The 23366-nt window shown below is 56.4% G+C and overlaps 1 protein-coding gene across 9 annotated transcripts in view; it reads right to left on the reverse strand.

The window, feature by feature from the left end:
* MYT1 (myelin transcription factor 1) overlaps positions 1-23366 on the reverse strand; it is a 127850-nt gene that overhangs the window by 13760 nt on the left and 90724 nt on the right. For 8 of the 9 annotated variants that reach the window (XM_055266485.2, XM_063634074.1, XM_055266486.2 and 5 more), the window contains 12 exons: positions 21752-21814; positions 21115-21362; positions 18437-19315; positions 15605-15739; positions 14910-15000; positions 13204-13317; positions 9675-9889; positions 7947-8152; positions 7030-7299; positions 4769-4923; positions 3648-3710; positions 3457-3525 (listed from right to left, as the gene is read on the reverse strand). In XM_055266485.2, coding sequence (XP_055122460.2) covers positions 3457-3525; positions 3648-3710; positions 4769-4923; positions 7030-7299; positions 7947-8152; positions 9675-9889; positions 13204-13317; positions 14910-15000; positions 15605-15739; positions 18437-19315; positions 21115-21362; positions 21752-21814 — 2508 coding nt within the window. The remainder of the gene's footprint in view (positions 1-3456; positions 3526-3647; positions 3711-4768; positions 4924-7029; positions 7300-7946; positions 8153-9674; positions 9890-13203; positions 13318-14909; positions 15001-15604; positions 15740-18436; positions 19316-21114; positions 21363-21751; positions 21815-23366) is intronic. The other variant, XM_055266484.2, reaches the window with a different exon arrangement.

Consider the following 23366-nt stretch of genomic DNA (forward strand, 5'->3'; position numbering starts at 1 on the left):
GGCTGTTGGGTAGCGTGACTGCAGAGTTCACACAGCCAGTGGCTTGTGGCAGAGAGTAAGGAGGGGAAACACAGGAGTCCAACTTTATACACCAAAACTATTTGATGAATGTATCACATAAGGTGGTACAAAATTCCACTTTAATATTATAAGCACGGATGTTATTTTCTTCTGAATGTCCACTGAGAAAAAATATGTGAGTTCCTGCTGATGTTAGAGAGTGGGAGGAGGTGACCTGATTCTGCGGGTAGATCCATCCCCCGTCAGGCCTGCTCTCTGCGCCTCACCCCTCCCGACCCCTGACCCAGCAGGAGCCAGGCAAGAGTTCAGTGCTTGGGTCCAGATCACCTGCTGCTCACAGGCACTTTGCAGTGGCGCTCAGACCCCAGGGAGGACGTCTCACTTTCCATGCTGCTGGCCCTTCCTCGCCGGAGTCTTCCACCAGCACATGTGACATCTGGCCACCGGGACAGGACATCTCCTCGCTTGGAGGAAGATGAAGCCGGGCACAGCCTGGCACCCAAAGGGCTATGGCAGCACAGCAGGGCTGGCCCCACCTCTTGCAACCTTCTCTTCGGCCCCTAGGGGTTTTCTTGGGGTGCCCTCCTGGGGAGTCTCAGGTTCCTTCATCCTTGCGCTGTGGGCCACACATTGGATACCCTGCCGGCCAGCCAGGAGAACTGAAGATGGCCTGCCTCTCCTTCCTGGGTTGGCAGCTGTTCAAGTGGCCACTTGGGGCTCCAGCTCCTTGTCTCCGTGGCAGGAAAGCAGCAGGTAGAGCTCAGGTTCAGTGCGGTGGGCAAGTGGCCATTCACGTGGCCAGAGTGACAGACCCACAGCAGCTCCAGGCCTCGACGGGGATAAGCACAGCATTGGGCTGTGAGTGGCATCAACAGCAGAGGAGACACTCCCCGATGGCATCTGGGAGTGAGTGTCAGGTGGGGGTGTAACTCCCAAGGGGCCGGCAGGTACCTCACACGCAGGTGGGGCCATCCTGCAGTCCTCACTAAGGCCCGATTCGATGGCTTTTCTCAAGAGTTGTGTCCAAGAGAGGAAAGTACTCACATAGTCAGAGGAGCAGGTGTCCCCTCTGCATGCCCCTTATGGCCCTGTGGACCCCCACGGTCAGCTGCGGGAATCTGCAGCCACCCCCACCCCTCCCACCGCCTGCTTCTGAGTGCCCCATCTGGGCAGAAGGGAACACCGTGTCTGAGGGGCACCCTCTGCCTTGGCAATACACACCAGGTCTCACCTCTCTAACCCTGTGCTTTGGACAGGCATTCTTCACCCTGCACAAAGCCTGTCATGCCCTGGCAGGTGTGTGTGGTTGCAGCTCAACTCCCAACACAAGATGAGCTGAGTGGCCTGAGGCAGCCCTTGACCACATCAGACACATGGGAGGGAAGAGTGAACGCCCTTGGGATTCACTTAAAACACAGAACACACATCATCCGACTGTCGCTGCAGCCAGGTGTGGACAGGGAGGTCATGAAAGGAACCTCGTTTGTCCCAAGGCCACCTTCACCCATGGCTGCCACAAGGCTGATCAGGAGAAGCCAGTGCCTGATGCCGACTCACACAGGAGGTGGCAGAGAGCAAGGAGGCTGGTACACCGGGACACGTGGCGGGGTGAGACCACCAACGTCCCAAGCTCATGCAGTGGTCGGAGGGAGGAGAGGAAGTGGCCTCCCACGGAGGGGAGAGAGGAGTTTCTGAAGGAGCCTGGAGGCCTTGGCTGCCTGCCCAAACCCTGCTGATGCTGATGAGAGGTTCACTTTCAACAGGGGAGGCTTTTGGTCGTTATTTCTAAAGAAGTTTGGCAATTAAGGTTCTTCACAGGCTCTTAGTCTTCAAAAAGCACTAACTCTCCCAGACGGCCATGTCTCCAGGCCCGAACCGTGCCAAGCTCCTTTCATCCGCCCGAGCTTCCACTTCACAGGACAGAAAGGACATGGTGACATTTGGGGCCACTGAGTGCATGCAGCCACATTTCTCGCTCTTAAATTACTCAGGCCCAAATGGGAAAAACCATGGAAACTAATCATAGAAAAGAAAGCAGAATTGGAAAAGGAAAAAGGAACGCAAGAAAGATGGCAAGAGAAGACAGAAAAAGGGAGAGAGGGCAGTCCCAGAAGCTGCAGTACTGAGTGTTTCCTGGGTTTCTAGGACTGGACAAAGTGGGGGCAGAATGAACGAATAAGTCAATGTGTGAAGCTGCTGTGGGATCTAAGCCTCAGAAAACGCTTATGTTGAAGCTGTTAACTTCCAGGAAGGAAACTGAGACGGTGCACCCCACCCTGTGGGCACTGAAGGGCCTGAGGGCACACTCCTCCTGGCTGCTGGGGCCAGACCAGCCTCCAGAGAGGAACAGAGACAAGGCTGCTGGTGGGGGCTCTAGGAGACCTAGAGCTTTCTGTCCAGCTCTGAGCCAGCTAAGGTCCCTAGAAGCCTTCAGCAATTTCATTTCCTCATCTTAGAGGCACCAGTGCCCGGGATCCTGTCTGGCCCCAGAATGGAATGAGCCAGGGTGTGTTGACCTGGATTCAGGGCCCCCAACACGGAGGCCTATGTTGGGGGGAGGGAGGGACACCCCTGGAGAGGGGTGACCTGAGGAGACAGGAATGGGATGCCCTTCCTGCAAGGCCTCAGCTTGACCCCGGTGCCCAGGAGGAGCTCCCCACAGCTCAGGGTCACACAGGCTGTGGAGTCACAGCGCAACTGGAGGCACGAAAACCAAAGGCAGCAACAGTCCCTGAGTCCACCCCGGGAGGACACCGACCCCTGGAAACCTCTGGGTGCTTGCGCCTGGTTTTGCAGGACTGTCAGGCAGGCTATAGCTGGTGCCTGCAGGGCCTGCCCTGCCCATGCGTTAGGTAGGGGCGGGAGGTACAGAAGCAGAAACGGGTGAGCCCAGCAAAGAGAAAGCGTGAGCATGGAGGGAGAGGGCATCAGGGCCATGGCAGAAGCAGCTGGAGCGTGACGAGAGAGGGGAGGGCAAAGAGCTTTCTCTTCATTATCAGCGTTCAGTTCATTTAGCAAGAGCCGCACAGCCTGTGGCCTGCCGAGCCACGGCAGGGCTTACGTTCCCTGGTGGGTTCTGCGCTTTTCCCACATCTCTAGGGCAGTGAGAAAGCAGGCCCAGACAGCCCTGTCGGGGGTCTCCAGGGAGGCTGGAGGGTGGGGGACGGGGCAAGAACAGCGCAGGAGCCTGCAGCAGCCCCTAGCCCCCAGTGGAGAGGCAAACAGCAGAGCTCAGAGCAGGGCACAGAGGCAGAGCAGCCCCAGCCAAGCAGAATCGGCCCCTCCACGGCCCTGCCCCTCTGCCCATCTCAGGAGAGCTGGGGCCAGCTGAGGCTTGGCACCTTGGAGAAGGCTGATTTTGGCAGGAGCCTCATGGAAGGAGAGCAAAGCGAGGGTGCCGCCCAACAGACAGGAGGTCAGGGAGCGCAAACATACTTGAGGTCAGCAGAGTGGGCAGCCATGAGGTTTCTGAGGCTCTTGTCAGCAAGAGGGCAACCAGAGAGGCTGAAAGAGAAGAGACGGGATATTGGGGTAAGCCAAAGAGGGGGAGCAGAGGAGGAGGAGAGGAGGGATACCCACCACGAAGCACCCAGGCCAGGCCAGACAGACCCCAGCAGGAGACAAACCTGCGATGGGAGGCATAGTTCCCAGTGATGTGGCCGCTGCCGTCACAGCCAGGGGTGGGACAGCTGGACAAAGGAAAAAGAGTGTCAGACCAGAGAGTGGTGTGTACCTGCCCCCCAGGCTGAGCCTGCTCTGCGAGGGAGACTGGTGCCCACTCCTGGCTCACCCACGAGCCAAGCGGTGGCCCCTCCTCCCCTCAGTCCTTGGAGGACAGCCAGTGCCTCTCAGGCTGGAAGTTTCTCCCACACAACTTAACTCAAGAAGAAAAAGTAACCAAATTAAAGTTGACCTTAAAGTTAGGTGCCTCTGACACACATGTGCTGTGTGTGCACGCGTATGTGCCCATGAATATTTAGGCAGGGAACTCCTTCCCTTTTCCAGGCCCTGAAGCAAGGCCTTCCCTGGATCCAGCCACTCCCAGGAGGGCAAGCTGCAAGTGTGAGGGTACAAGAGGGGTTCAGGGTGGGGAGAAGAGGGACCCCAGGAATGTACTCTGAGCACATGTGAGAGCTGTATCACCTGTGGAGCAGGTGCCAGGCACAGCCTCTCACAGTCCCCTAGGACAGGTGGCTGGCAATGAGGGTTGGCCAGAAGGTCACTGACATCTGACTCATATCCATCAGCAACTCTGTCTGTTCCAACTCCGTGCGGACCAGCTCAGACACGCAGCCTCTGGGCCAGCCAGGATGACAGAGTTGAGGGTGGTGAGTCCTAAGGCAGTACATTCCAGGCCTTGGCCATGGAGCCCAAGGCAGAAGGTGCCAGCTGTGGCCTCAGGGAGAGGGCCAGGCCTCTGGCTGCCCCAGGGCTTCCTGCAGAGCTCTCTGGGAGCTCTCCTCCACTCTCCCCCTGCCCTGCTCTGTCCTGCTTGGTGAGCTTGGCCAAGGGATTTCTTTGTTCTTAATCACTTTTAGAAGATTGCAGTAAAGCCCAGCACAACGCAAAGGTGTTGGGAAACCTCTGAATACTCTGGCTCCTGTCGCAGGCTGCCTGGCTCGAGGTGGTCAGGACAGGTCGGGGGAAGCCTGAGCAGACCTGGTCGTCATGGGTTGGGACCAGGGCCTATTCCTCCCCAGGCCACAGAGGGTCTCCTAGGAGCTGTGCCAGCCGAACAGGGACTTACGTGAGCAGCTCCTTCTTTATGTCCTTGGAGAGAAACTTCAGCTTAAAGTTGGTCAGGGTGACTTCCCCCGGATACTTCCGCTCCTCAAAATTCTCTTCCGACACTTCCTGGTCATCTGCTTCAGAAGAAGCAAAAGAATGGGCTGCTGGCTCTGACTGCAAAAAACCAGCAGGGAGATGTTTTAACCGGCTGGCGGGGAGGCCTGGGCGCCCAACCCAGTGGGCGAGGGAGAGGGACCCTTCGGGACAGTGTCCACAGAAGCATCTCCCAGAGTCTCCTATGTTCTATTTTTTTTTTTTTTTTTTTTTTTGAGACAGAGTCTCGCTCTGTCACCCAGGCCCAGGCTGGAGTGCAGTGGCGCAATCCCGACTCACTGCAAGCTCCGCCTCCCAGGTTCACGCCATTCTCCTGCCTCAGCCTCTCCGAGTAGCTGGGACTACAGGCGCCGCCACCACGCCCGGCTAATTTTTTTTTGTATTTTTTAGTAGAGACGGGGTTTCACCGTGGTCTCTATCTCCTGACCTCGTGATCCGCCCGCCTCGGCCTCCCAAAGTGCTGGGATTATAAGCGTGAGCCACCGCGCCCGGCCCAAGTCTCCTATCTTCTGGATAAGGGAGGAAGACTTAACTCCCCCCAGCAAAACACAGAAGACGACGCCCCTGAGGGGCTGGATCCCTCCCCTGCTTCAGCCAGAGCTCCTGAGTTGCCCTAGAAATGAGGAGGCCTGGGGCTGCCCAGTGTGGCAGGCTCCTGACACCCTCCCTGGCCTCAGGTGTGTGGGTCCCCTCTGCCACGTCACTCCGCAGGGTAAACATCAGGATACAGTTCCCTTCAGAGCCAGGGACGGCACTCAATAGGCAGTGGGCTCTAAATAAGTGTTACTGAAATGCCACGGAGATGGCGCAACCAGGGTAATAACACACAAATTACGATAACTGCAGTAACCTTGAAACCACCTGGCCCGACACTCCCACCAGTGCGATGCCTTGATCACAGCAGGTACTTGATAAAGGCTTCAAACTGAAGGCTGGCTATGGAGGCTCAGTGCTGTGGACACAGGTAAGCAGGGCGCAGTCCCTCCCACGGAGGGGCCAGGGGTCCAGGAAGGGTCAGAAGGCCAACATTCTGCAGGATGCTGTAAACCAGAGCTCCAATTCCAGTCCTGACAGGCACTCGCATGTGTCCCAGGCAAGTGGCTCAGGCTCTTGGGGCCCAGGTGCCACTCTTTCCAACGTGAGATAACAGCAGCCCCTCAAAGGTTTTTGGGGGTCAAATGAGGAAATGCCGGTGAAGCCCACGGCCCAGCATAATCACAGTCTTCGGGTAATTGGACCTTGTTGTGGGGTCCCAGGCTGCTCCTCTATAAAATGGGGTGACCTGAGGGTGGTGTGAGGGCCAGTGAGGAAATCTGGCTCCCACTGAGGCCGGATTATGGAGGGGGCCCGATCCAGCCCCCACCCTTCATAGGGACCTACCCTGCCCCCCTCATTCCTCCTTGAGGGTCTGGCCCTGCTCCTTCCACAGGGACCCCTTCCACCTCCTGAGGGGCTTTAGGGGAGGGGAAGGAGAGGGAGAGGGGCCTGCTAGCCTCACACATGCCGCTGGTGCCACCTGGACCCTGGGCTGCCCTCACAGCTGGACATTGCTCTTCAGGACACACACCTCCTTGGGAAAAAGCCCAGAATTAGCTGGACTCGGAGGGTTCTTCGTTCACACGTTTTAAGGAACAACTAAAAAGGGAAGGATCCCCTGCTTCCCAGACCACAGTTCCAACACCCACGCCAGGTTGGTCCTGGTCTCAGGGACCTAGCCCACCATGCGCGATCCTAAGCCCAGGTCCTAAGCTCTCCCACTGGCTCCGCCCCTATCTGGACAGCAGGTCAGCTCTGCAGGGTGGTGGAAGGCTCAAAACCCAAGAAACCTGAGCTTTTCCCCAATCAACTCCTGGGATCTGAAAGGTGCCTTTCTCCTCCCCATGCCTCCACAGTGCCCACGTTGGTACTGGCCGCCACGCTCCACAGGGTGAGAAGGCCACCTCCTTCTTGACAGACAAGGGCACAGCATGACCCTGCTGCTGAAAATCCCACCCTGAGTCCCAGCCGCTGAGAAGACGAAGGGCTCTTCGGAAAATGGACGGCTCCCCGAGGCCCTTCCAGAAGCCTGTGAGGAGGAACTTCCTTGAAAAGCCAGGATCACATCAGCCTCAGGCAGGGCAAGCTGGCTGCAGCCGCCCAACCACTTGCCCAGGCGCCTGCACCCACCTCCTCAGGTTCCTCCTCTCTCGGGCGGCTTGGCTTGGTGTAGTCCAGGGGCTGGTCCCACTCGTCCGGGCGGGAGGCCTGGCTGGACTGGGGGGAGGTCATGGAGCTGCTGGGGGCGCTGGTGCCGCTCTGGCGCTGGGAGGCGTCCGGAGACTTCACACCGGGGCTGCTGCTGCAGCTGCTGCTGCTGGGGAAAGCATTTTCTCGTTTGCGGTGTTTGTGCATGCTCAAGTCCAGGGTTCCATTCTCATCTACCTCAATATCCACAGACTGCAATTGCAAAGGTGAGATCTGTTAGCGATTCCAGCCCCTTCCCGTGTGTGCCTTCTGGTCCATTTGAATCACACGTACAGAGTCCAGAACACTGGTTCCCATAGAAGGAAGCAGAACAACAGGGATAGACAGGCGGTGAGAGGAAAACATCCACTGCCATTTCCTGATTTCCCATGAAGGGGTCCCTACAATTCCTCTTGCCTCCCAACAGCACAAAAACCAGTCCCTCAGGACATGTCATAAACACGGGTAAGACTAGGTCCTCTGAGTGAGGAGAGTGTGTCAGCAACCACAAGACTCTGCGGGAAACACGTGTGAACAGGGCACGTGCACCGCCCTGGAGTCAGAAGGAAACACGTGGGAGTGTGTGTGCACCACCCTCAGGCTCAGAGGGAGACATGTGGGAACTTGTGTTCACAGCCCTTGGTCCCCCTCCGCTCAGCACACCAGGTTCTCTTGGTGGACCCACCCAAGCTCTGCGGTCCTTGGGGCCACGGCCAGGAGGGAGAAAAAGTTAAGAATGAGAATTGCCAGCTAGGCACGAGCCATTCCTAGGGACATTTTGTGCAGAGAGCAGGTGGGCCTGACTGCAGATTCCACCAACTCACCTCTCCCAAGGAAGGCTCTGTGGCGAATGCACTAACCTTGCTGGGGAGGTCCTGTGGCTTCGTGCTGAGGTTCTCGGGCATCTCCCAGCAGCGCGTGGAGAGGTTCAGGATGGCAGTGGCAGCCATGTGTGCAGCCTCGGCGTCGTGCGAATAGTCAAAGCCTGCAGAGGAGGGTGAAGTGATCCCCACATAACTACTGGAGGGGCTGTGCCTGGGGGAAGAGGCCTTTGGGAAAGGTTTGGCTGCAAAAAGGGAACAACACGAGACTGATACACAACTTGAAAAGAGGCAGCAACTCGGACAAGTCAGTGGGGAGGGGGCACTTTGGGAGGGATGGGAGGGCCCAGGGCACAGCTAGGTCGAAGTAGGCCAGGGGCCTGACCACCCATCCCAGTCCCAAGTCCTCACACACCTCGCTCCCAGCCACCCCCCTGTAGGGGACTGAGGAGACAATCTCGTTTCTGGCTCAGTGAAAATTTGGGCAAAAGGAGTAAAAGCCTCCAAGACATTCCAGCAGCCCTGATATTTCAAACAAAAATAACTTGTCTATCAGAAACTCAAGCATTCTGTGAACAGGATGAGTGTTTGCCATATCGCCCAAATAGGAAAATTGTGTCACATCATCTCAAAAGGGTGTACCCATATTTAGGCTGACTTGGTGTCCCCAGTAACCGTCACTGCCTTAAAAAAGTAACATTATTGCTCAAATGAACATGACAAATGAAGGCACGGAATGTTATCTTTTCTAGTAATTGTACTGTAGCTGCAAAATCACTCTCACGCACGATGTTCTCAGCAATCACGATGTCACTAGTATATCCAGAAAGGTCTAGATATATTGGAAAGCTTATCGTGCGGTCCCCCTCTCCACGGGCACCATTGCATTCCCTCATCCAAGTAGGCATGTGTGCCTGGAGGCAGGGAGTCCTCCACCCTAATGAGCAGGTTCTGTCAAAGTTAGGAAGAGAGGCCCACACCCCACAGTACTTTTATTATTCTCATGTAGGAAACTCGTCACGTCATCTTTGGGGCTGACAACATCTGCCACGAGACGCCACTCCCAATCTCATGTGTACACTGAATGCTTTTCCATTTCGCATGCATTTCCAGGGCTAATGGGCGTATTCCACAAATTAGGGCAGTAAGTGACAAGACAAGACAGAAAGGATTGTTCTTAAAGATTTGTAGGAATGATTTTTGTCAGTACAATTACCCAGAAAATTTGTTACTAATGTCACAGATAACACATTGTATCCAGTAAGATGGTCCCCACCAGGAGAGCAATGGCTTCCTGCCAGGGCACCGGGCCCAGCCCCACAGTTGTCTGGCCCCACCCAGCCCGCAGTCCGACCCTCCCCAGAGGCAGTGCTGGGAAATGGACACCCGGCTGCACTGGGATTAAACAGGTAGCACGAGGACAGTGGGGACAGCGGCGTCTCCCAGGGTGAACCGTGTTGGTGGCGTTGCTCTGAAGTCTTTGGACACACATGCCCATAACGGATCTGGGTTTTGTTTCACAAATAATTAGGAGACACATAAATGTTAATGGTGAACATGAAGGTGGCAGCAGGAGTGAGATGCAGGCCCCAAGAAAGCCACCAAAGTGCCCCCGGGACAGCTAAGACCTGCATCGTGGTCCTCCCATGAGGGCAGAGATTCCCTCCCTAGTAGCTCCTCGAGAGGGTCCCTCCTCCACTGCCCCTTGATCCTGCCCCTCCCGGGAGCAACACAGAAGAGAAACAAGAACAATTCTCCCCAACTTACATTGAAAGGCTTTAGGTGAGGTTTCGCTGGTCTGAATCTTTGGGGCAAGCATGCGTTTGCCAAAAACCTGAGCATCGAAACTTGCGTAGTCAAAGGTGACCTTGGAGAACTTCTCCAGCTCCTTGGCCAAGTTGGCCCTGGGTGTGGCGGGGGCCACGCTGGGACGGTAGCTCCCATATGGAGGGACCTCGAGCTGCTTCACGAAGCACATGGGCCTGGGGTGCAGTACAGGGATGCACAGCCAGTGAGATGGGACCTGGGGATCCCGTGCCACCCTCCCCAACCCCAATCCACAGACCAGGCAGGGGCCTCACAGCGTCTGGTGAGGAAGGAGACTCAGGAAGACACTCCCCCTGCATATTCCACCACTAAAGCTGGGCAGAGTTCCACCTCCCAGGGTCAAGGGCTCCCAGAGCAGGCCCGTGAAGAATTGCCTGCAGGGAGGAAGCAATAGGACCCACAGCAGTGGCCTGTCCTGCTGGCAGCATCAGCTAGAGAAGAGCCTAGGATTTTCCCCAGAACTTAGGAGAGCAGATTTCAAACAGCTCAGCTACAACTGGAGTGAGTATCGGGCAGGGCCAAAGAGTAGCACAGCCCAGGACAACAGCAAGACACTCCAAGGCAGCATAACCTAGAACTCCCCAGCAAGGAGGAAGTTGGGAAATCTACAGCAGACGCTAGTTGTATCAGGTGCATTTCTGAGGAGTGGCCTCAGGGCCAGGCCTGACCCTTCTTCATTCAGCCGGGGACTCAGCCCTCAGCTGCCCTCTTCTTAAAGCTGTGTTGAGGTGGACCCTCCAGGAACTGTTGGAAGGGTTAACAACAGCCACGAGAAAGCTACTGCAAGCATTCCGTTCGCTGCCACTAATGCTCTTGGAAGACTTCAGGATTTTACATGCACAAAAGACGGCATGAAGAAACTGGCATAGAAGGCACAGAGGCAGGAAGACTGGTGGTAGACGCTGGTGACCACACAGGCACAGAGGGGCTTCTGAACCTGGCAGCTCAGAGAAGAGGAGGTCCTGGCAAGCAGCCATGGCTTTCTTTGCTCCTGTCTGGACCAAGCAATGACTTCAGTCTGGAAAGTGTGCAATCAGTGGAATTAAGAAGGAGCTGACAATGACAGCCTCCAAGGTGCTGGGTGCTACGAGAACTTCAGTGTGGACTAAGAACAGAGCCCAGCACAGAGGACCTCCAGGCCAGCCCTGCAACCATGACCAGCTCTGATGGACCTGGAAGAACTGAACACTACCAGGCCAGGACGTGGGTGTGTTCTCCTTCTCCAGGAAGGGTGGGAGCCCCAGGATGGACCCTGACCCCAGTGGCAGATAGAAAAGTTGCAAGAGTGAGGCCAGGAGGGAAAAAACTAACTTTAAACTTAACATTGGGTCAGGTGTGGTGGCTTATGTCTACAATCCAAGCACTTTTGGAGGCCAAGGCAGGTCTCTTGAAGCCAGGAGTAAGAAACCAGCTTGGGCAACATAGTGAGACCCTCTCTACAAAAAAAAAAAAACAAAAAAAAACAAAAAAAAAAAAAACGCAAAAAAAATAGCCAGGCATGGTGGCACATCTGCATTCCTAGGTACTCGGGAGGTTGAGGGGGGAGGATCACATGAGACCAGGAGTTTGAGGTTATAGTGAGCTATGACTGAAACCACTGCACTCCAGCCTGAGCAACAGCGTGACACTCTGTCAGTAAAAATAACAATAGTAATAATAAGCTCAACATTGGTGCCACCGTTGATGGCTTCCTTGGCCAAGGCTTCAGTCAGAATCTGTCCATTTATTGTCCGCGATGCCAACGAAGCTTTGCAAAGCCCCTCCTCACACCCCAAAGTTCGACAGCCAGAAACGTGGGCTAGATGGAATCAAAAGGGCGTAATGGGAGGCCTCCTCCAGCCTGGCCACAATCTCTAGCGTTCAGTGAGTATTCACCATGGGCTGAGGGCGGCAGAGTGTCGCTGGAGCCTCATGAGTGACTTCGTTTGTTGTCCTACTTTTGTAAGTGAACAAACTGAGGTCATAGTCCCAGGGAGTACAGTCCTCAAAGTTGGAGCCTGTTTGACACCCCTGCCTGGCCTCACATGGGGGCCAAATCTGTGGTTTGACATTTTATCAGTGATTTAGATCAAAGAGGGAAAGGATTGAATTAGCAACTGACAGGAAGCTGGAGGGAACAGCAAATAAGATAGAGGAAAAAAGCAGCTTCAAACCATTGTGAGAGCCAGCGGGTGGAAAGCAGCCTGCTGGGACCGGCAGGGCTGAAGGTGCCCATGTGTGGGATGGCAAGCATGCCCACAGAGCAGGAAGGCAAGTCTCTGTCCTCTGCCCGGAGATCCCACATGTGGGAACGGCACCTTCAGAGGAACCCTCTGGAGCAGACCAGGGAAGGGCCTGGGTATGACACAGCCAAGGTGAGCAGCGAAGACCCTCTGGCTGGGACTTTGCCAATTATGTGCCAGGAAGGGCCGGGGTCAGGTGGGCCCCGCAAGGAGGCAGACAGTGGAAGGGGCTATGCAGTCATTCACACTCACCCCAGCCGGGGTCTCCCATACTCTTGTCCGGTGAGACAGATATGGAACAGGGGTCTGAGAGCTGGGGAGGAGGGGCTATGTGTGAGTTCTAGTTCCTCATGGAAGCGGGGAGCAGGGTGTCTGCAGGTGAAGACAGGAGCAGTGGAAGTGTCCTCTTCGACAGTGGGTACCATGGTCCAAGGACTCAGCCCCACAGAGGACAGACTTTGAAGCCAGGCAGGATGGGCAGGGTGGCCTTGGGCAACTCCCTGAGCCTCTGGCCTTATTTGTGGCACTTACTTCTTAGAGCCACATGGAAGGAGGGGACACTAATGGGACACATTCTGAAAGATCCTTATTGATGAGAGCCAAATCTACACGTGCACACACGCATGGACTTGCACGCACATGTTAACATACTCGCACATATGCAAACACAAACAGGCGTGTGAACATGCACACACATGCTCCCACATGTTCACACACACCTACTGCGATCTCAGAACCTCAGGGGCCACAAAGCACTCTGGGGAGCAAAGCCTGCACCCACCCTCTTCCTTGACTTGGGGTCTATCCCTGGGGTCGGGGAGGGACAGGCAGGACGGCCAAGGATTAGTGGCTCATGGTGCTCCTGGACATCCGTGGTCCTTGGCTGGTGCAGTCTGCTCTCTGCAGACAGGACCAGCCTCTCCACAAATGAATCCCCAAGGGGCCTCAAGTGGTCACATCAGACGACTCCAAGGAGGCAGAGCACCGAGGCAGAGGCAGCTGTGCAGGAGTTTGTGCTTTGGCTGAGGCACTGGCGAACGTGGCAGACATGAGACTCTGTCCTGTGTGGCTCCAAAACTGCCCCTCAGTTCTGCTCCTGGGGGGCCCGGGGCATGTCACACTCACATGCACCTACACTCACACACGCGCACTCACACACATGCACATACAGCCTGCGGGAGACTGAGAAGCCCCCCTGCAGGCATTTGGGAGGCAGCCTCTTCAGTTCTGCGGCTCATGCCACTCACCTGAGGATCCGATCGGAACTGGAGCTGCTCTTGGTGGGGTCTCCTGTCTGCGGCTGCTGCTTCTCATGGGATTTGGCTAATTTTTCGGCGGCAGCAATGGGACACCCAGACAAACTAGAGGAAGGAAGAGGAGGGGTTTCTGAGCCTTCCCCTCCATGCGTGTCCTATCCTGGGTGTCTGCGTGTGTGGGTGTCTCACGGCAAGGTCATTCAGATATGAGAACTCCATGTGTACAAGAAGCCCAGAGCTGGGAATGATCCTGTCATTCTGCAGGACAGGGGTTTTCTCTCTGGCTCTGTTCTTGAGCCTCAAAGTACAAGCTGCTCAGTCAGTTTCTGTTTTGGAACATTCTGTGCCAATGACACACAAAGACGAAATATATCCTAGAGGCCTTGAAAGCTCTGGGCAAAGATGCCTCCTCTGCATGGGTCTGGGAGACAGGCTTGCCCCTCACCCCCTCCTCTCCCTTCCCAGCTTCCAGGGCTGGATCCTGCAACCCTCTCTGGCTCTGGTTCTTTTTTTTTTTTTTTTTGAGACGGAGTCTCACTCTGTCGCCCAGGCTGGAGTGCAGTGGCGCAATCTCGGCTCACTGCAAGCTCTGCCTCCCGGATTCACGCCATTCTCCTGCCTCAGCCTCCTGAGTAGCTGGGACTACAGGCGCCCGCCAACACGCCCGGCTAATTTTTTGTATTTTTAGTAGAGACGGGGTTTCACCTGGTCTCGATCTCCTGACCTCGTGATCCGCCCGCCTCGGCCTCCCAAAGTGCTGGGATTACAGGCTTGAGCCACCGCGCCCGGCCCTGGCTCTGGTTCTGTTAGCTGCTCTGGGGCAGCCCAGGGCCCCACTTGGACCACAACCTGGGCACTGACCCTGGATGACTCAGGCCCAGGAAAGTACTCAGACTAAGACATGGAGGCAGCAGCTTCATCTGTCAGAATAAAGTCAACTGTGAGCTCCAGCGCCAGTCCCTCAGCCAGCCTGGAGAGGTGATGTAATGGGGAATTGGCCTCTTTTCAAATGAAGTGACCTCAAAAGCTCTGGCAGTCCTTTCAGCTGAGCATATGCCTGCTGGGGGAAAGGCATATCCCACCAAGGCCATGGCCACCCATGGCACTTTGGGTAAGGCTGGGGGAGTAGTCCCCCCTCGCCACAGAAGACCAGTCAACAGCTACACCTCGAGGGTGGTCGGGAAGCTTCACTTCCACCTGGCCTCAGAACGCCCACAAAGCAGCCCAGAGCACAGTCCTGGCCTGCCGAGGCTACTGTTCATGTCTGCCCTTTCCACTCAGGAGCAAGAGCCAGTGTGCAGAGGTGGGTAGGACACAAAGTATTCACCTGGCTCTCCACATGGTCATTGTACCTCTCTTCACAGAGGGCGCATCGCTCACTCCTCTGCAGGCTGCTGCCTGCTCTCTTGGGAGCCCCAGTCAAGGCAGCAACGGCACTGGGTGACTCTGCACCTTCAGTTGCTGCTCTGCCCACACAAAGGCCCCTCACAGCCCAGGTGTGCCCTGACCTTATACCCACCCCTCAGGGCAGCAGGCTGGGAGAAGGGCTGCACACAGGGAGCCCCAGGCAGCCCGGAGCCCCGTCCCAGGTCACAGGCCCAAGGCCCAGGCAGGGACACACAGGCCCACTCCAGGTGCCCTACCACCCATGGAGCCCCCACCCTGGCCCCCACTATGGCCCAGCTCAGTCCAAGTACCTTCTGTGCGTGTTGCGGTTGCTGTTCACGTGACCCTGGCCTGTGCAGCCAGGAGTGGGGCACTTCAGCACGTTCTCATGCATGGCTAAGACTGTAAGAGAACCGGGGGTGGAGGGAGCCAAGGTTGTCAGAGAATCTGGGGAGCTGTCCAAAGGCTGCTACTTGGTGGGCAGGTGGGGGACACAGCAACGCAGGGCAGCTCCAGCCCCCAAGAGCCTGCAGACGCAACTCCCCACACTCAGCCTGGTTAGGGCGTGCCCACCCCCCACCACTGTGGTCCCTCCCTCCTGTGGCAGAAACCAGACTCAGCTTTAAAACCTCTCATTCTGTGGTTTGCTCCTTTAAATTTAATTTTTGCAATTACTGCTTCTAGCCTAAACGTAAGAACACGTATTTGCTTCCTAATGACACTAGCCTGTCCCCTCCCATCCATCCGTGACTGTGGGGTCTGACCCGGACTGGCGTCTCTAGGTAGACAAATGGGCTGGTTGCAGGGCCCCAGCTTTAAAGGGCTCAAGTTTGGGCTGAGGGAGTTTGTGGGGGAAAGCGGGGAGACGTAAGGATGAGCATCTGGACAAACCAAAGGGGCAGGTTATGGCCCTGGGCAGGCCACACCTCCCCATAGACACCACCCAAACACCACAGAGGCAGCCTGAGCTTCCCAGTTAGGGCTAACGCTGCACAGAGCTACTCACTCTCTGGGGGGATCCTATCCTTGTGGGGACAGCCAGAAAGGCTGCGGTGGTGAGGGTACAACCCGGTAACGTGGCCAGTGCCATCACAGCCTGGTGTTGGACACTTGATCTCACGCTTCTCAGCTCTTGAAGGATCTAAAACACACAAGTCACATCAGTTAGAGCCAGGAATGGGTGGTGAGCAGAGAGGGGGCAGGGGTAGCTCAGGGACCCTCTCTCTGGCTGTCCAGAGAGAAGGGAGGCGAGACTGCCCATGAGCTTGAACAGGGACTGGGGCTGGACAGTCAGGTGACCCTGAAGAAACCAGCCCACACTGGCTACCTGTGCGAAAGCCCTGAAGCTGCCCTGACCATCCCAAATAGCAGTTTGTGCAGCGTTTTAAGGAGAACAACCCAGATGGCAGCTGGAGTCCTCTTTCCTCTCTCCTCTGACAGCGTGGAGGCCTCATGGGTCAGCTTTCTGCCTAGAGAGGTCAAGGCGTTTGGCAATATTCCTGCCAGGAGATGTCCTTGGGATTTGACAAAACGAGGAAGACAAAGGAGTTGAGTAACTTATCCAAGGCTGCATGACTAATATATGCCTGGGCAGAAATTTAAACCCAAGTCTCAGTTATGGACCTCATCTAGCCTCTGCAGGTCCAGGCCGGTCACTGTAGAGTGTAGGGACCAGCAGGAACACGGAGGACCCTCAGAGCAGAGCTGACATCTCAGTGAAACACGTTTGGATGAGCTGTCCCCTTTGGGAGGGTGCAGAGGTCACAGAGCCAAACTCAGAACTCCCGCCTCAGAGGGGGAGGGTCCCAGCAGGGGGCTCCAAAGGGAAGGAGCTCTTGAAAGGAGTCAGACTTCCACCCATGTGGACAGGCAGGGGTGTCCTGAGGGGCTTCCAAACCCCTGCCCAACACCGGCCTCCTAGGCTTGCCGCCCCTGTCCCACGGCCTCTGTCCAGAATTCTCGCGGCATCTGTGCCCCGACATCAGTCCCTTAGAACCAGAACCGCACGTTCACATTGCAGACACTCACAGCCCAGCTCGGCACTGCCTGGTGTTCTAAGCTTGGCCACCTGTGTCACCCGGGGCCGTGTCCCTTTGGGTCCATGCACTGAAAATCTCTTCCTGAAGGCAGGGCGCCTTGCGTCTGGGTCCTCCTATGTCTGTCCCACAGGTCTGAGACCCTCGAAAACCTGGGCCTAGGGCTGTCACTGGGTGTCTGTGTTCCTCATACGTGTCCCACCAAATTCTGCGCTGATGTGTGCAGCCCAAGCACACCACACCCAGGCTAGTAACCACCCCAGGCCCTTAACACCTGTCCCTAAGTCTCACCTTCAGCCTGCGTCTCTTTGTGCCCATGGCCCCACAAGGCCCGAGCATGACAGTGCTGACCTAAATCTGGGTCCCCAAACGGCTGTCCTGCCATCTGGGTTGCCCTAAACGGTGTCCCCACAAAGCCATTCTTTGGGTCCATCTCACCCTGAAACCATGTCCCCACCTGTGTCCCCTTAGTATCTTTCCCCTGAGCTTGTCTCATATGCCTGGGTGTTCCCAGAAAATACGTCCCTCATGTCTCCACTGACCCGCCTATCACGCCCCTTGAATTATGTCTCACTCAGATCTGTCTCTCCCATGACCGAAGTGCATCTTCCCAGGGTTGGCCCCAAGTCTGTGTCTCCTGCATTTTTGGTTCCTGGCTCCAGCATCTGAGTCATCTCCCATCCCAGTTCTCTCTCCTTATCTGCTCCCTCCCTGGTCTCAGCTAACCCTTCTTGGGGGCACTCATTGGAAGAGCACCAAGAACTCCCACCGCCCCGGCCACCTGGAGAAGAGATGCGGGACTAGACATGGGGAAAAAAGAGGCCGAGGTCAGGGCAGGTCCCTAGTCTTAGGAGAATAGAGGCCAAATGCCCAGGTGCAGGAGACCCCGGCACCAGGCCGGCTGGGTCAAAGCTGACCTGTCCAAGGCTTGGCCTCCCTGGCATGGCTCACTGAGGGAGCAGCCCCTGGCCAGCCCTGCTCCCAGGCCCCTGTCCCAAGGAGGAATGTGAGATAGCCAGTCAGCAGAGCAGAGCCAGCCTGTTGTCCAGACCCTGACACCCCAGTAACAGTGAAGGCCACAACTGTTTACTCAGGATTCGTCCTCAGACCTCAGCACTCCAGGCTCCCAGCTGCTCCCCAACCATGTCAGCTGCTTCCCAGCGGCTCCCCAACCACATCAGCCCAGCCCCAGGCCCCTCCAAGCAGCCCTCCTTCTCTATCCTCACCTCAACATCAGCCACTCGGTGTGATCAGGGAATGCCTCCCCTACACCCTGCACACTTTAGAGCCAAACCCAGAGGCAGATGCAGAGCCAGCGGCAGGCCGCTCCCTCTGAGGAGCAAGGGCACCCCTCACATCTGCCTGCTGGTCTCCACCCCACGAGAGGATCAGGATGGCCCAGCATGGCTGTAGGAAACGGCGGGTTCTGTCATAGCACAATCCCTGCCACGGTGTGAGTTGGGGTGGAAGGGACAGGACGGTCCCCACCCTCTCCAGACCCCCGATGCTGCTGTGACCAGTCACTGTGGGTGGGTCACTGTCCCTCCCACCTCCTCTCTCCCACCTGGTTCTTTCTCACACGTCTCCGCTCTGCGTCTCGCTCCAGATGGCTCTATGTAAAGCAGTGTGGGAACCTGTTTGCTCAGTATCTGACCACAGTCTGTGTCATGTATTTGTCCTTCCGTCTGCTTTTCTGCCATCCCCCAGCCCCCTGTCCTAGAAGGGCTCTCAGCCTGCATCTGCACACCTGGGGCAGGGGTGAAAGGATGAGTCTGCAGGGCCAGGCCACCGCTGAGCCCTACCTTTACTGTAGTAGCTCTTCCGCACAGCGTCCAGGGGCTTTCCTGCCTTCCCTGGCTCTCCCAGGCCCAGCTGGCTCTGCTCGGCAGGCGGGCAGCCCGGCTCACAGACTGTGCGCACCTGCTCCGCCTTCAGGGCGATGGCCTGTTCCAGGAGGCCCAGGTTCCCCCGGGTCATCATGTCATGCATCTCCGACTCGTCAGTGACTGTTGACTTCTGGGAGTGGGTGTCCTCGTCCTTGTCATCGTCCGAGCGGACCTCCACAATGACAGAGTACTCAGGCTTAGGACTGGGTGATTCTGGGCCCCGGAGCTCAGGGGCCTTCCGGGCAGAGGTGTGAGAGGTGTCTTCCTGAAAGATCACATCAGGAGCTGCCTCCTCCTCCTCTTCCTCTTCCTCCTCCTCCTCCTCTTCCTCTTCCTCCTCATCCTCCTCCTCCTCCTCTTCCTCCTCTTCATCCTCCTCCTCCTCCTCGTCCTCCTCCTCCTCCTCCTCGTCCTCCTCTTCCTGACTCAGGATGCCTTTCTGCTTGCTGGACTCTTCACTGGCTGCATCCTCCAAGGACTGGGAACACAGGTCCTGGGAGCGCTCAGTGGTGACTTCGACGACCTCCTCGGCATCCTCTGGCTGGACGAAGAGGCCCTTTTCACCGTCCTCGCTGGCAGCTCCCTCTGCGGCCTCCTGAAGCAGGTGCACGATGCCAGGACCTGGCTTGGCCGCCTGGCCCAAGTCCTCTTCCACCAGGGTCTCTTCAGCAACTTGACCCAAGTTCAGGAGAGAAGTTGCGATGATTCCCTGGTAGCTGCTATAGCTGCCCTTGGAGGAGCCAGTGGGGCTGCCGATGGGGTTGGATCCAAAATGGGACTTGACGGGGCTCCTTCCTGCACAAAATCAAAATCAACATGGGGGCCAGAGAACACGTGGGAAGACTCCAGGTCTCCAGTCCCCAACACACCCACCACCCCTCCACCTGACCTACCACTCACTCTTTATACGGGAGCCAAGGGGAAACCTGAAACTCCAGAAGTGGGGATTTGGTATGGACCTTTCTGTCAACCCTTCTGCCTGAATCCAGAAATCATGGTGAATATATTTTAGGAGGCAGGTCATGGGCCACTGATGTATCTTTTAAACTAAGAACTACTTTGATACTTTTTCTTAATGTTCCTCTCCCATCACGTTTACTTTCCCAAATCAGATAAACCTGCATTGTATACAATGGAGCTTAAGTAGCAAGTCAGATTTTTAAAAAATAATAATAATTGTTTCATAATTGAAAAACAGTAAATAAGAATGGGCGAGGTGGCTCATGCCTGTAATCCCAGCACTTTGGGAGGCCGAGGCGGGCGGATCACCTGAGGTCAGGAGTTCAAGACCAGCCTGGCCAACATGGCGAAACCCCATCTCTACTAAAAATACAAAAATGAACTGGGCATGGTGGTGTGTGCCTATAGTCCCAGCTATTCCTTGAACCCGGGAGGAGGAGACTTCAGTAAATCAAGATCGTGCCCCTGCACTCCAGCCTGGGCAATAGAGTGAGACTCTCTCAAAACAAAAACAAAACAAAACTAAGATATGGTAGGTGCTCACCACATGCAGGCCCCGTAGGGTTGTCAGCAAGGACACCTGGGCCAGCACGTCCCACAATGGTAGGAACGGGCTCTGCCATCCACCCACTTCAGAGGGGAACGTCCAAGCCCAGGTTGATGGCTGAACTCCAGACGCCTTTCTTGATAAGAAAGCAGGAAAATGTGTGTCTTTTCTACCTGGGATCTAGGACTGTGTTGATTCCACGGGGCAGCGCACTCACTCCAGACCCCCCAAGGGAGCTGGGGTTGAGGACCCTCTCTGGCTTTGCTTCTAAAATCCATCTCAGACCCTTCCCCACTGCAGAAGCTTGGGGAGTGTTGGGTGAGTGGTGGGGATGGCGGGGGGAGCGGACCTTGGGCCTCGTCTGACCCCAGGTCTCTACAGATCTGCCAGGGCTCTCAGGGGCACAGACCCCTCCCTCCGGAACCCAGGGGCCAAAGCACCTGCTTCATCCGCTTTTGCCAAGGGCCAGGTGCTCCAACGCGGCAGTCCTGGTAGACCCCACAAGGAAGTGGGAGACTCGTGTGCTTTCCTCCTTCCCCTCTTGGCTCCCCCGGACACCCCATTTTCAGAGGCCTCACCTGGTCCTCAATCACCTGAAGCTCAACCTGAGGTGCTTCCTCAGCATCTGCCTGTGAGTGCCTCAGGGGAAAGCAGACCTCTCAGCCATGCCCCCAGGCAGGTCTCCCAGAGGGCCAGGCGAACAGAGGGCCAGTCTAAGACCCTCCCTTCCCCACTTACAGACACACAGAGACACAGCCTTGTCTGTCTCTCTCATATACATGCAGGCACACCTGCCGAAACACGCTACAACTGCACACACACACACACACACACCAGCCCCGTGTCTGTGTCTGTCCTGCCTCTCTCCTACGCACACAGTGTTCACACACAAACACACCACAGGCCCCATAAACACCATGGGCAGACCTCTCTCCCAGGAAGCCCAGCACATGTTGGGACAAGACATGCCTTGTTCTCAGGAAGGGCTTTCTCTCGCCCAGAGTGAGCCCCTCCCCACTCACAGGCTGCAATTCTCCAGGGCCACACTAAGCGCCCTTTATTCGGGGAAGAAAGAGCGACAAAGCACCTTCAGCTGTCTCAGGGCGATGAATCTCGTCCTGTCCTGACGTCTCAGCCTCGGCCCCCTCCAGAGTTCCTTCCGATTCATCCGAAACAGAGGCGTCCTTCACCTCGGCGTCCTCACTGCCATCGCTGTCCACACCACAGCCCTCGTCCAGAGCCAGCTTCAGGGGGTGCGACTTCCTCTTGGACACCAGGTGCTCAGCCTCAGCGCCCTCCAGCTTCCTCTTCTTGGCCAGGGGGCAGCTCTGTAAACTGGGAGGGAGGAGTAGGCAGTGGAGAGGGCCAGGCTAGGGCCACGAGAGGCCTCAGCCACCCCATCAGCCCCTCCTAAGGGGCCTCCCTCCCTCCCTCCCTCCCCCACAGACTCATCCAGTCCTTGCAGGGGACCCAGACAAAAAAAACCAAAGTGCAGCGCTGGGAGGTCAGATGGTCTGTCTTCCCCCACATGAGGTGCCCATGGCCATACGGACCTCCATGCTAGAGTGGGAGGTTGCTGCCTCACAGAAGGTTCAGCAGCCTGGCCTTGGGAGCCATGGAAAAAGATGGAAAGTTCTCCATCTGCAAAAGGGTCTAGAGCAGAGTGGGCAGGGGCTCCAAATCTACTGCCCAGGAATCTCTGTGAGATCCAAGGGTCCTCTTACCTTCGGTGCCTGGAGTACTTGCCCCGGACGTGCCCTGAACCCGTGCATCCTGGGGTGGGGCAGCTGAGGGGAAATAAAAAGGCAAGGTCACATCAGGCGATGGGCTCAGATCTCGGGGCCCATCGCAGACCTTCACCCTGGGGAGGAGACTATCTCCAAACGATTCATCTCAGAATGGCTGCTTGCAGTTTGCTGAAAATTAATAACTCACCCCATTCAAATAAATGAATGGCTCATTACAGTTTTACGAGTGTTCAATTAAAGACTGTGTATATATAAGAGCAAGACTTCTAACGCCAGAGTCTCCCAGACCACTCCGGACGGCAGGCATTCCACCAGCTGCCACCAGGTCTCCAGGAGCTTGGACACAAGATACTCTGAGGTGCCCTGAACACAGCACCCCTCTCTAAAGAGGTCCCAAGTCCAAAGCACAAAAGTTGGCATTCTCTGCGGCCATCACTTATGCTGTAAGGCCTATGGCAATCGAGGGCAACAGTCTCTGCATTCCCTGCCAGCTGTGACCTTCGTGCCCCAGCAAACTGAGCCAGGACTGACAGGCAGAAAGGAATCTGTGGCCCAAGCCAAAGACAGTGGTGAAGATTCCACCAGTGCCTGTAGCTGGTGTGGGTCCCAGCTTCCGTGCAGGGAAAAGAAGCCAGGAGGACCAATGAACCAGGAGCTGACAGCATCTGCCTTGAGGAAGACTTTTGGACCGCGCTAAGAAGGGCAGTTTGGGGAGGGGGTGATACTGACCCTCCTGCCTCTCTCACTCTGGAAGCACAAGGCAGGACACCTAGGAGTTCCTCTTCCTTAACCATCATCTGTCTCCCTATATAACCAAACCAGCAGGAAGCTCTGGAAACTTCTGAGCATGAATACTGACTATGCCAACCAGCGTGGCGGCAGGACCACAGCTCCCACAGCAGCCTCAGCCACAAAGGGGCCAGTGTGGAGTGTGAGGCCAGAGTTCACCACATATCAGGTTCTTGTGGGCTGTCGGATGCATCCACGGCTCAAGGACTACAAGGAGCTGCCACGGTAAGACCCAGACGCCTGTGCCAGGTCGCCCAAGGCAGGCAGGAGGGGCAGGCCTGCGCTCCTTGTGGGAAGAGAGAGGCTTTCCTGGCCAAGATGGGAAGACCTTGCTTTTAACAGGATTGGCATTATTGTGAGTCTCAGCTCTTTCCAAAACCCAAGCACATCTTCCGGAGCCTGTGAAGGGAGGAAGGTAAGGGCTGGCGCCCCCACACCTGGGACCCAGGGAAAAGAACGCCATCCCCAGTTTCTATCCAGATACCTCTGATCGTTTCTAATTCGACTGACCACAGGCCTGACTGCAGACAACTGTGGGGCCCAATGGGCTTGCAGGCCACCCTCCCCGACAACCTCAGGGAGAACCGTCAGCAGAATCCAGGCCTTACCCTATCCCCTGGATCAACAGCAGCCATGGGGTGGGGGAGCTCTCATGCGGACGGACGTCCTCTGCAGCCTTCCAGGCTGGGGTTTTCAGTGTGTTAACGAGAAGACAGAAAAGGAGGGAAGGAGGAGGGAAGAAGGAACCCAGGCAGGAAAGGAGGGGAAGAGGGAGGAAGAGGGAGAGAGGGAGGGCACACCA

The sequence above is a fragment of the Symphalangus syndactylus genome, chromosome 24 (genome assembly GCF_028878055.3).
Source record: "Symphalangus syndactylus isolate Jambi chromosome 24, NHGRI_mSymSyn1-v2.1_pri, whole genome shotgun sequence".
NCBI lineage: Eukaryota > Metazoa > Chordata > Mammalia > Primates > Hylobatidae > Symphalangus > Symphalangus syndactylus.